General features: G+C 37.9%; 1 protein-coding gene across 1 annotated transcript in view; it reads left to right on the forward strand.

Annotated features, from left to right (window-relative positions):
- Positions 1-11,067, forward strand: part of LOC100372451 (small ribosomal subunit protein mS33-like) — a 30,278-nt gene extending 19,211 nt beyond the window's left edge. Inside the window, exons 2-3 of the mRNA XM_002730431.4 lie at positions 6,384-6,601; positions 9,563-11,067. Of these exons, the coding sequence (XP_002730477.1) occupies positions 6,393-6,601; positions 9,563-9,668 (315 nt within the window). The 5' untranslated portion in view covers positions 6,384-6,392 and the 3' untranslated portion in view covers positions 9,669-11,067. The remainder of the gene's footprint in view (positions 1-6,383; positions 6,602-9,562) is intronic.
- Positions 11,068-13,833: the final 2,766 nt, after the last annotated feature.

A 13,833-nucleotide genomic window follows, 5' to 3' on the forward strand; every position in this document is an offset into this window, starting at 1 on the left:
ATACCCCGGGTCAGTGCCCTAACAATAGTTAAAAAAAAACTAATTATCATGAAAGCAATACATAACGAAGTACAGAGCCGGTACAATATTGTAAACAAATTTGCGTAATTAGAAAAGCAGTGCACTAAGTAAACGACGTTCAAGTTAATATATTCAAGCCAGTACAGAGTTGCATACAAGTTGCGTAATTACAGTACCTTCGGATATAATAACAATTTTACTAGTTTGACGCGCGAGGCACGAAAGAAAAAGAGGTTGCTAAGGTACCGCGCCAGTTCAGTGCAGTGCGTGACTTGGGGTCAAACTTCGGTCAACACACACTTGATGTCAGCATCACCGCGCAACACGTTTCGCAAAAACGTACTTGAAGTTCAATTGCGTCCCAAAATGATGTCGCTGATCACTCAGTTGACGCAGCGTGTGTTGTGTCATGTCCATGATGCACCCCGTTTCGACTTTGGCTTGCTTTTCCTTCTTAGGGACGACGTCAAAAGATCTATGTCGGATAAAAAACTTATCTCCTTTAGTTTGAGGGTGGGGGGTTTTGACCTCAAAAGGTTTCCATCCGACAAAAATGATTTTATTTTTTAATGAAGTCAAAAAAATCTTGGAGTATTTGTAGTTCGTTTTTTTCTATCCAGTCATGGACAGAAATAACCGAAAAGGGAAAAAAACAGAAAAATGGTTTGGTTCGAGTGTAAATCTGTGCGTCAAATGAGGTGCATTTGTAAAATCCTTTTACACCCACCCGACAGCCAACTGCTATGCAATACTACTGTTCGATTATCGATTTGTATTTAATGGTGAATGTAGTCTGACGTCATGACCAATATTTATCAATTAAGTTTCAGTGGGGGATGGGGGGTTTGGAAAAAAACTAAAGGAATTAAGTTTTTTATCCGACATCGATCTTTTGACGTCATCCCTTAGTGATGCGACCTCTCACCAATGTATTAAAACACTTTGAATTTATACTTTGCATGATTATATTTGGTCAACGCGAAACATTGTTTTTTCTAAACATTTTCTGAGACCATTTTTATCAACGCAGGGTTATTTTTCCAGACAAGATGGGCCTCGTAATATCTGCCATAACATCGCCCGGGCAATGCCTAGAAAAATAAAAAAAGGCAATGCAGCCAGACGGCTACTTTGTAGCCACGTGTTCATTGTTTGTTTGTGTACAGAGTGACCTTTGCCATTTTTCACTGTTTCATTTCAAGTGTAACATGGTGTGTGGTCCTTGACGCAGTGCGTGTTCTCTGCCCGACTATACGCCATGAATGTCGCTAGCCACGAGTCTCAGAGGCACTAAAAAAACGTCTGTAATCGTGTTCATTGGAAAACAAAACAAATCACTAATAAATTTATAAAAACAGCTGCTTTTTGAATCGATCAAAAAGTACTCTTTTAATTCGCGCACCAAAAACCAATAATTTCCGTTTTTACGCTATTAATTCGTGGACTTTATAATTATATTTACTACCGCAAACTAATCAAGTTTTTACGGTACAACAACACTAAAGTTGAGTCAAAGTACAGTATTTCTGTATAAACTACAGTCAGTTACAATAAACTCAAAATCAACACAGATTCAAATGTGTAAGATTTATTATTTTACATAACAAAATGACACAGATATTTGAAACTACCTGTTTGGACCAAAGATGGGGTAGGTGGAGTCTCTGGACTAGTCCATAAACTGTGGTCTTCTTTCCCTCTGTCCACTCATCCACCACTTCAGAACAGCAGCCTCTGCATTGTAAGTTACAGTGTCTGGGCCATGGATGGAGATGTTAAGTAGATAGTCCAACATCTCATTACTCAATGAACTTCTCCAATCTGACTTTATGCGATTAAGACATGAAAAACCTCTTTCACAGCATGCCAAATTCATCTCGAGCTTAGCACCTGGAGTTATCTGAAACACATTAACCAGAACAAATTCTAGTTAATTCTCCTTTTTGTTTCACAATTTACAATTACATATATGTAATACAATGCTAAACTTTCTTCTTAGAAACCTTGGAAATATTCTTCACTTGCAGGCCCACAAGCTTTGGAAACAGAGTAAAGGGAGCCTCCTCCTTCGCCACAAAATAGGCGGTATTGAACAAACTGATAAGTTTGTCTCTAACTGCATTGTCCATGTGTTGTAAAGCATGTCGTAACGGTGCATGAACTGGGTTCTGTCTGGCTTTATTTGCTGCAACACACAGTCCATGAGCAACTATCTTTTTATGCTCTTGGAGAGTTTTTACTCTAATCTTATCTCCCATAACCCCATGAAACAGAGAGTTGTCTTTTGCTACCCTGGGTTCAGCCCTGCACGTTTTGCAGAACATCACTTCTGCTTCGTAGTCGAAGTCATAGGTTTTCCGACACTTCTCCAGGAAGCATCTCTTCCGTTAGTCCTCATACTTTCTAGAAGCTGGCACTGTGTTCTAAAGTAGGAAAAGAAAACAAAAATATCTATCAGCTAAATTGATAATTTTCAATCAAGGAAGTAGTTCATTTCTTTCTCAAAAGGATAAAATGAAAGTTTGTATTAAATTAGAAGAATAATACTTAAGGTCATATACTAAAGTTCTTGGTTACTGACAGTCACAAAAGAAAATGAATAAAATAACCTTGGTCATTACAGACTTATTAAAGCCAGAAACAGTTTATTGAAATCAATTGGAATACATGTATGTCAAACAAGAATTAGGCCTTGTTGTGGTTTAACCAGATTCATAAAGAAATCATACACTACCGGTGATACAATTTTTCTTGCATTAAATAATTATAGTTCATCGAAAAAAGTAACTTTACACCAATGATAATTTTGAAGTGGATAAAAACATACCAAGGACTTCTGCACTGGCGGCTCGACGTCGTACGTATCGTTTTCATCATCACTTGAGCTTTCATCAGATCCCCCCTGTTATGTCACGGGACACAGAGTAGTGACTGGGGCTGGACTTGAAGTTGAACTTGAAGCAATGGCTGACTCGGGTGCTTTAAGTATTCCACGTGAGGTCTTTGCCTTTTTGGTTGGCCGTTCGCCCGAATGAACTGTGTCAGCATTGATCACGATGGAGCCCCCCTCCCTCCTTCCATCGGTCCTCGCATCACGTTCGCAATCTGAAGACTGCTGATGACAATCGGGCTGAACACTGTTGGTCTCCTTGGCTGAAGCACTGGGCGTCGCTTCCTTCGACAGTGTGGGCCCAGGGGCGTCGCGCAGGGAAAAAAAGCCGAGAATTTTCCTCTGTGCCATCCAAAGACTCCACACTTCACAACATACAGGGTATGCAAATGAGTCTCTAGGTGGTAGTTGAGCGCGATAATTGAGCGTCTCAGTTTTTACAAAGATACAAGTTGAGCGTACGCTCACTTTTAAATGTAAGCGCGGGGACAAACTGTGGAATGCTGGTAACGTCATGAAAGCTACACTCAATTTAACATGAAGTTGATACATGTTCACATGAGAGGACGTTTGTTAAAACAAACGCAACCATATTTAATTAAATATTCACGCAGTTTGAACCCTTGTAAAATGGACACGTCTGGTAATGAGAGACTATGTCGCTCACTTTTACATGAAATAGTAGGCGTAGAACCAAAATGGAATGAGAAGTGCGTGTGTATGATTTTAAGAAACCATAAGTCCGCCAGTGAATACATGAAGTTTTTGAGAGTACCATTTTGATTTACGCAAAATAAATGTCAGGATCAGCAACAATTATATTTAATAGTTAATAAAGATGCAACTCTGGCGTTTGTTTTGTCTAGAGTGTATTCATTTGTTGTCGTCTGTAAACAAAGCTCAGTGACTAAGAGTTGTTGTGCACACATAAAAGAATGACGTTTTATTAATGAAACATTCCCAATTTGCTCATATGTCCGGATCAACCTTCATAGATTTACACTACAGCAATGTGCGTGAATCGTTTCGTGATCGTAAGAATCATTTGGCTTCAATTGGCTGACCCCCATGAAAATATAAATTTACATGTAAAATACACATTTGATCGAGACTGCATTAGTGGTGTCAGCATTGCATCTAAATTACTATATTGTATTCGGCATTTAAAAACTCCATTCATATACTGGTGACTAAAGTGTGCGGAAAATAATTCTGCTTTCTTGAAATGAGTCACGCATGTATTCCTCAATCTGTGTAATTCAATTGTTTTTTCTCATGTCTAGTTTTAAGTGAGCGTACACTCTCTTTCTGCTAACATGTATTTCCATCTTTATCAGTAAAGTATACTTACTTTAATTAAATATGACGTGCAATAACAAAATAAATGTAGCTATGTGACGAAATAATATTTATTAAAACATCGGAGCTATGCAAAGTCACTTGAACGCTGATATTTTAATTAAATGAAAACTCAATATTTACTTGGCCGTAACGGACATGGAAACAAATTTATTAATATATATATAATTCTTCTCATCCCACCCATACTTGTTGGGACTCTACTGGTTAGTTGTCTACAAGTGACAGAAACAGACATCTCCATTCATCAATCTGTAACGTAATAATGTGGTAACACCTCGGTCGAGGTGTTAATTGGGTCGCAAGACTTCAATTTACATTGTTTGGCACCATGCCCAATTTTGAAAGTGAGCGTAGGCTCAACTTGTATCTTTGGAAAGCTGAGATGCCCCTTTTTTCTTTACAAGGTCATATGGGTCAAACTGTGTGAATATTTAATTAAACATGGTTGCTTTGTTTTAACAAAAGTCCTCTCGCGTGAATTTGTGTCAACTTCATGTTAAACTGAGCGTAGCTCTCATTACATTACCAGCATTCGATGGTTTGTCCCCATGCTTTACTTTTTAAAAGTGAGCGTACGCTCAACTCATATCTACGTGAAAACTGAGGCGGGAAAGTGCACGCGTATGGGAAGAGCTAAATGCAGATCAAAGGGATGGGGCGGAGTAAAGAATCAGGGTGTCAGCAGCTTCCAGGCGCGCAGTAATTGCACAACCACAGACCAAATTCGGGGGCCTTTTGGGAGCCGACAGCTGGTTCACGCGCCTGACAAACTATAATGGGTTTAAATAACGATGTTGATTATTTTTCTATCGTCCCAAAAAAGGTCCCAAAATGAATTTCTAGTGGTCCCGGCCTAAATTTTTAGTGCCCCGGGCCGTCGGGACGATGTTAATTTTGAGGCCTGTCATTATATTCTAAATAACTTAACTGGAAGTGAAATTATATAAGATTTTCCACTAGGGTCGATCAAACATTAACCAAAAATATACGCCACCATCTTGTTCTTGACATATTTATTAACAAAAACTTTTGCCAACGTTCCAGTCCTCTAGGTTCTTTTTTCGGCCACAAAAAAGGTATTTGTAATCGCTAGATTGGTCGATAGATGTTTTAGCTGGATACAATCATGAAAACTGCAGAACGGTTCTCCGCCATAAATTTGTAGGCGGGTGTCGAATTCTCAGTCTATACGACTTTTCAGGACTGTGGGGGCCGAATGATCAGCGGAAGAAGGCCAACCTACAGGACTGTATTCAGGGCTAGATCAAATCCAACACACGCCTGACAGAACGATGTAGTTTTGTCACTTCCGCTGACGATTTTTTGTAAGTACCAAAATCAAATTGCAGGAACGTCAGAAAGTGACAGCCATCAAAGAGTAACCATTCTCTGCAGAGTTTATTTTCGCCAATTGTTTATCATCTTGTTGAAAACAGTCTATGATTTTTGCTGACAATGACAACCAAAATGAATATTCATTGAAACTCATTGCATGGAGTTTTACAGAACCCTGGTATGCATGTCCATGTTCTTTTTTTTACTTACCTTTTTACCTTACCTTTTATTAAAATATCATCTTTAATAAAACTGTATTATTATTATTATATGTAGTTCCAACATAATTCAGAGCATGGCATGCTGGCTATGATGTCATACTTTATCCATAATCCTTTACTGGAGAATCAAGATGGTGGACTACATAATACTGATGAATTGTTGAATATCTAGAGAATGAAAAGTGATATGAAAAAAACTGTAAATTGCCAACTGCTATGTTTACAATTTCATCTGATAGCATCATGTTGTTTGCCTGGTCTTTCCCCTTAATTAATTGCAATATTTGACCCACTGACAGTGTGTTGATGAGATTTTTAATGAGTTTACATCTCCTGTTGTTGTTTTAGAATTTGGGCGCCAATAAAATTTGTATCGACAATCATTCACTAGATATTTTCGTTGCATCTCACATCACTTGCATATCTTATAAATCATTGGTATGATGATAAATGCTTCATTGTTATTTTTTTACAGTGGCATGTTGTACACAAATATGGAGCAGTGCTCACTAGATAAATGTTACTAATATTTATGATTGATCATTACTTCACAGTTTGTTGCCATGACATCACTGTATGCAAAGAGAATGGCTCGCCTTAGTGCGAGGATATTTGGTGAAGTGGTGAGAACAACCAACGAACGGTCCATGAGAGTTGTCAAGTTATTTAGTGAGAAGCCACTGGATAAGAGACCTGAAATCGTCAATTACTATCCTCCACATCCACAGACACATTCACTTATGAAAAGACTAAGGCATATTGGATTATACAGGTTTGTATTTAAATAAAATGATGTGTTTATTTATCCTATATTATAAGTACATCTAAAAAGGCTTCTTTTTTTTTAGTGGTATATATAACAACCCAACTATTATTAGTGTTTCTTTACATTGCCCTAAAACAAATAAAGGTGTGAACAGGTTACCTTACTACGTAAACCGCTTTTATAAGAGCATGTGATGTAACTACTACACAAATAATTTTTCGTGACTGTATTTACATATTTGAGCATAATTTGAAAAATTAATGAGGCCCGTTAGACTGTTAGTCACATTTCTATTAGAACTACTGTGAAATTGAGTTCCTGGTAAAAATATTGCCTTAAAGTGTAACTGAATTGGGACAATTGACTTTTTTGGTGTGCAAAATTTATTTATGAACAACATTATGAAAAAAAATCAAGTGAAAAAGGCTTAATTATTCACTGGGTTTTAATTTTGCTTATTTCGCTGACTGGAAAATGCGCTAAATTAAAACCCAGTGAATATGTAAAATTTAGCATAGAACACATTACCTAAATGATAAAACCGTGAATTTAAAACCTACTGAAATGGTAAATCAGTGAAATTTAAACCCAGTGAATATTAGTCATTTTACAGTACATTAAATAAACGATCAATAATAATGTTCTGGATAAGGAAACGCCCACGTCCAATTTCTTGGCCGACTCAGAACGAGGCTCCAGCTAGAGAGCCTAATTAGCATACAAGGGTGATTTGTGACGTCACAGAGGGAATTTGTCATCGTTTCACGATAGCCGCTATACACATGCAGTGCTTGGAAAGCGACACGGAATCTATCTGACGAGAGTTATGAGATCAAGGAATATGATGACAACGAGAGATGTCATGATTTTGTTTTAGAATGCCAGGGATAAATTGGCCCATACATGTGGGTGACCGTGTACCTCCCCAAAATGACCGTGACGATTCAGACACAGGCACAGAGTTTGAACATCATGACTGGTTTGGCAACTCAGATCAGTGTTTTGAGAAAATGCAATTAACAGTTTCTTGATCTTCTGATGAAATGATGTAAAAGACACAAAGTATATGAATGGTGATTACGTCCAGTGCTTCAAGTTACATTTTCCAATCGCCATTTTGTGTTTTGTTGTTGTTCCACGATCGATCTAGTCATTTCGACTCCGGCATAATTACATGAATTCATTTTAAACTTTTCAAGCAAATTAATATTCATATTCTACATGGAAAATATTATTTTTCTGGTTGTTTACACAGTCAGTGACGCATGTACCAAAACCGGAAATACTCCACATCTTTTGGAAACACATAAAAACTTACGTGATCGCTGTGTGTGTTGCTACACCCGCCAACATCACAGCGTTTCCTTTTGATAACGATCGTGGTAGCTTGTTGTATATGCTGGTTTACTAAATGTGTGCGTATGGAAAATGATAAACAATCCTGTCTGCTAGTTATCTCCTGCTTTATGGTCCCGTTGGTGGCGCCATTTCGGCAACACCCGTAATGTCAAAAAAACGTGAAGGTAACGGGAGATGGGGGCGTGGCCCGATTTTGGAATATCATGGACTGTTTACCCAATTTGTATACCCTTTTCACTTGATTTTTAGTCCCCGTTCGGACGCAGTCCGAAAACGGGGACTTATGTTTTGCCCTGTGTGCGTCCGTCCGTCCGTCCGTGCATCCGTCCGTCCGTCCGTGATCACCTGTATCTCGAACATGCATGGACCGATTAAGTTCAAACTTCACTCGTACATCACACATTATATGGGACATATGCACATGCATTTTTTTCATGATCTGATTAACGATAGCCGAATAGCGGCCATTTTAAGGCCGAAAATGCATCAAAATCGCACATTTTCACCATTCCGGACCCGGGTCTCAGTTATGCATGGACGGATTTTGTTCAAATTTGGTACATACATTAAACATAATAGGACCTTGATGCACGTCATTTTTTTTTTGGATCGGGTTCGAAATGGCCGACTGGCGGCCATTTTGTTTTAAAGAATTCAGTTCTGGATCCGTATCTGAGACATGCTTGGATTGATCGAGTTCAAACTTCACACACACAAGGTACATCATGTCACAAATATGTATGTGCATTTGTTTCATGATCTCATTAACGATAGCCAAATGGCGGCCGCTTTAAGGCCGAAAATGCATTGAAATCGCACATTTTCAACATTCCGGACCCGGATCTCAGTTATGCATGGACGGATTTCATTCAAATTTGGTACATACATTAAACATAATAGGACCTTGATGCACGTCATTTTTTTTTCCGGATCAAGTTCAAAATGGCCGACTGGCGGCCATTTTGTTAAAGAATTCAGTTCTGGATCCGTATCCAAGACATGTCTGGATTGATCAAGTTCAAACTTCACACACACATGGTACATCATGTCACAAATAGATATGTGCATTTGTTTCATGATCTGCTTAACAATAGTGGAATGATGGCCATTTTAAGGCCGAAAATGCATCAAAATCACGTATTTTCACAATTCCAGAACCGGATCTCAGTCATGCATGGATGGATTTTGTTCAGATTTAGCACAATGTGTTGTACATATGCAGGTGCATTTCGGTCATGATCTGCTTTGAATGTATATGTCACTCAAATATGAACGGAACGGGGATGTGTCATTGACAATGACTTGTTTTTCATAATGTTGTTTATAAGTATATTTTGCACACAAAAAAAAGTCAATTGGCCCAATTCAGTTACACTTTAAATTCTGCACCCAAACAAAAACTCATTGATGAGGGAGGTGATAGGAAGTGATTTTAATTATTGCACTGTGTTGTTAATTACAGACATCACCTATCATTGTCCTGTAAATAGTAGGGGAAATTATGCTGAGACAGCTGAGAATGATTATCAATGCAAATGCTGAAAGTGGTGTTGAATAAATTATGATTTTTACCATCCCTGTTTTAATCATCTTTATCATGCTTTCCAGAGATGAACATGAAGATTTTGTGGATGAAATGAAGAGAGTGAGAAAACTAAGAGGAAAAGGAAAGCCCAAAAAGGGGGAAGGAAAAAGAGCACTGAAAGCAAAATAGATGCATAAAGAGAAGTGACTTTTATATTGAACAATCTCTGTAATATGTGGATCTTGATATGGGCCAAGAATGAATATATCTGTCTGTCTGTTCAATCCATCCATCAATGTCTGTGTCATTTCAACATAATAAAACACATTACTAGTGAAATAAACATGGTATATTGCATTTCGGTTATAAGTACCTGTTCAGACGAAGTCTGAAAACGGGGACTATTAATTTGGGTTCCGTCTGTGTGTCCGCCCGCCCTGAGCCATTTCTCGGATACACTTTGGCCGTTCCGGTTCAAACTTTGCATACAGACAATGTATGATGATCCACATAATGCACACCAATTTTTCCTATGATTTGATCAAACATGTCTGATTGGCAGCCATTTTGTCCCTAAATTTGCTAAATTCTGATATTTAAACGTGTCCGGAACTGTTTCGCAGAGCTGAACAGAGTGATTTCAATCAAACTTTGTATGGTGATCATGCATATTGGGTTATAAGTGCACGTCACTTTTTTTTGAGATTCAGTCCAAGATGGCCGACTGGCGGCCATTTAGTTTTTTCCCTGTTTTTGTGCTGATTCCTCCATAAGATATGGCCTGATTCAGTTCAAAGTTTATACATAGGTACTATACTTCAAGATAACACAACACCATGTTTTGTTTTTAGATTTGATCAAATTTGTTGAAATGGCGGTCATTTTGTTTAATATCTTAAAATCACAGTCTGTAACGTGTCCAGAACTGTTTCTCAGGGCTTGATAGGGCAATTTCAATCAAACTTTGTGTGGTGATCATGTATATTGGGTTACTCGTGCACATCATATTTTTTTCAAAATTTGGACTGACTCACGGCCATTTTGTTTTTTCTTTTTTGTGTATATTACTCTGAAAGATATGGCTTGATTCAGTTCAATGTTTGACCATTTTGCCGAAAAAACATAAAATCACATTCTGTAACATGTCCAGAACTATTTCTTGGATGTGCCGTCTAAGTGACGCAATTTCTTGTGCTCTCTCCCTGGCACACCAATGATACAACAGAAAATTATTTAAAGACATCATACTATACATATGGATTTAGGTTATTCAGCATTCAGGCACATACATACAATCTTTATTCGCTTTTGAACATGCTACTCCCCAGTGTTCACCAAGGTGACCAAGCTTAATATTTTGAATTTTATTGTCATTCAAGTTCAGTCCTGTACACTTGCAGGTAGCTTCAGTTCAAATTCCATGTGTAATGTAAGATAATAAAGATACAATAATTGTCAATCCATAATAAACGAAAACATCTGCTATTGTTTGAAGAGTGGACATTTATTTTGTTTGTGTATTATTTACAAAATAGGTAAACTGTCTATTGGTGTTTAATTGTAAGATTAAACTGTATTTATGTCACAAGATTTTGCCTTTTCTTTCATGATCATTTGACTAAGGGGTCTTTCATGGCCATTTCACTAGGGGGTCTGTTTTCTCTCTACTCAGCGTCTCATGCCACACTTTCTAGAAGACTGCATCTTGGTTTTTTTATGTCTATCATTTTAAAATATTTTTTCTATATATATTCCATATCCGTGTCAACTATCATGGAAAATCGTTGTATGAGCACACGTCAACAATGTAGAAAATGCCCTGCACGGGTTGCAGAAGACCAGTCACCGGTAACAAGGAGCGATACAGCAGCAGACGATGCGGCTACTTCTAAGCAGGCGCGAGGACGACGACCTTTCCGACCTACAAGAACAAGAAATGCCACTCTTGACCCCAATAATCCTGCTAACTGGTCTACCAGCGAACTAAAATCAAAAATGAAAGACATGGGTTTCAATTTACCAGCAGGACTATCACGGAAATCATTTATCAAAATTTATGAACTTAATGCAGGACAATCCAGAGAGCATGAGACTTCTACCTCCCAACCGATATCGGTAGAGTCATCGGAAAACAGGCGGAATATCGAGATTTGTAACGATGAAACTAATATTTTAATACAAGAAAATAACATTTCTGATACTGAAGAGCCTAGCTCGGACGCCGATACAAGTTTACGTTGTGAAATCAACGATTTACGTCAAACGGTACAAGGGTTATGTTCTACGGTTCAAAATATGAATTCCAACATCGCAACCTTGTCTTCATGCAATGCATCACGGGAAACTGACCCAGCTGGGTCATTACGTCAATCCAATATGGCTGCCTCCTTGGTAAACAGACCGATACCCGGAAGAAACAAAGCAAGTCAGAATTCAATTTTCGTGGGTGCACAAAGATGCGATTTGACTCCCAATGTATTAAATAGCACAGGACAGAACGATCTGACCAAAAGGATAAGTTTTGGAGTACCATCGCATGAATTGTCAAGGATTGTAAATGTATCAGAGACCATGAGAGATAACATTGTCAAAAGTAAATATATTAATTTAGCAGCTCTGCTAATACCAGCCCATGAAATGTCAGACAATCGATCTATTATGGATTTAGCTGGGAATGAAATACATATCAAAGGAAATTCGGATCCTCGTCTAAATAAGTCCCTAACTTGAAGTGAATTCCTGGTGGCATTTGGAAGGTATAAGGCAGTTATGTGTGATCGAGATGCTCATCCGGGGAGGCGAGAGGAATTGGACTGTATGAAAATGACATAATTGATATGGCCAATAGTTATGGAGCTGTGTTTTATGATTACCATGTACAATTTTCTATGAATGCAGCTACATGGCTCCAACTAAAAAAAGTTAAAGTAGACTGGTCCGTCAGAGACAATAATCTTTTTATTAAATGTTCAGCTGGTCGGAAAGCTGCTGCATGTGTGATTTGTAACAGCACCCTCCATATGCAAGACTGCTGTCCACAAAAGAGATTTGGACAGGCAGGGCAGTTAAGCACAAATCAACAGCAACGCACTACAGATATAAGAGGACGTAAGCGAGTGTTCTATAATGGGAGAGAGCTTTGCAACAACTTAAACTCGCAGAATGGTTGTTTGCGACCAGGCTGTTCATTCCTCCACGTTCTATTTGTAAAGGTGGACACTAGTTTGAAACGTTCCAAATCCATTACTACTGCTGATAAAAAGACGCTGGCAATTATGCAATGACAACTTTTCGCAAGTACTCCAATTAATATTGACAAATTAGAGGAACTGTTAATGGAACATCTGGATAGGATTTTTGGTATAGCTGAAGGTAAATATTCAGGCAAGAAACTCCTTATAGTAGATTTTTCAGCTACTCACAATGAACCAGGGGTTACAAGTCTTAATGATGTCATTGGTAAGGCTTCTTTTTCGATGTCATATATTAAAATAGATGATGCTAGTGAGGAATATAATTGATATAACTGACGCATTTAAGCAAGTTCCCTTTCATGGGGTAAAATGGGAGGGCAAGTATTACTTTTTTGTTAGATTAGTATTTGGTTGCAGATCTAGCCCAAAGATTTTCGACATGCTGTCCCAAGCAATTTGTTGGGTTGCTGAACATTTCTATGGAATTAAATTCATCTTACACCTGTTAGATGAAAAGGGGACTTATAATTCAGGTTATGTCAAATGTCCGGTTTCCGTTTTCCATATTCCATTTTCCGTCTCCAACATTTTCTCAGAAATTCTACAGCAGATATCAGTGAAACTTGGCAGGTTGATGAACAAGTCTCTGCTGAGTATGCACGTAATTTTTTTTCCAGATCTGAAAATCCCAAGTGAGTCATTTTCACAATTTCCATCAAAAATTTCAGTTAAAATAAAATCCAGCGAATATACCCTTTTCTTATATTTTACAGTCAACTTGTCAAAAATCAATGAAAATAAATTCAATACAAAACGCCCAGAAAAAGTCTTTTCAGCGAATGATAAATATTTTACAGTAGATTAGATCTGTGAGTAACGATACAGCACGTGATTTCTCCATTGCGTGCAATTTATTATACATGTAGTACTGTTTATACATGTATTCTGTTCGGCTCAGTGGTCTCGTTCACTAGTTACTAGAAGAACTAGTAACTTTATTTGATATCAAGAAGGTGGCATAAGAGACGTGTTTGCAAAGGTAAGTTCTCCAGTTTCAGCAAAATTGAATGTATATTGGGGTACGATTAGTGTACATTCTGTGACGTACGGACGTGAATATTATGATTGCCAGCTTTATATTCGAGTGAAAAGTCAAAAAA

The sequence above is a fragment of the Saccoglossus kowalevskii genome, chromosome 3 (genome assembly GCF_978046115.1).
Source record: "Saccoglossus kowalevskii chromosome 3, keSacKowa6.1, whole genome shotgun sequence".
Taxonomy (NCBI): Eukaryota; Metazoa; Hemichordata; class Enteropneusta; family Harrimaniidae; genus Saccoglossus; species Saccoglossus kowalevskii.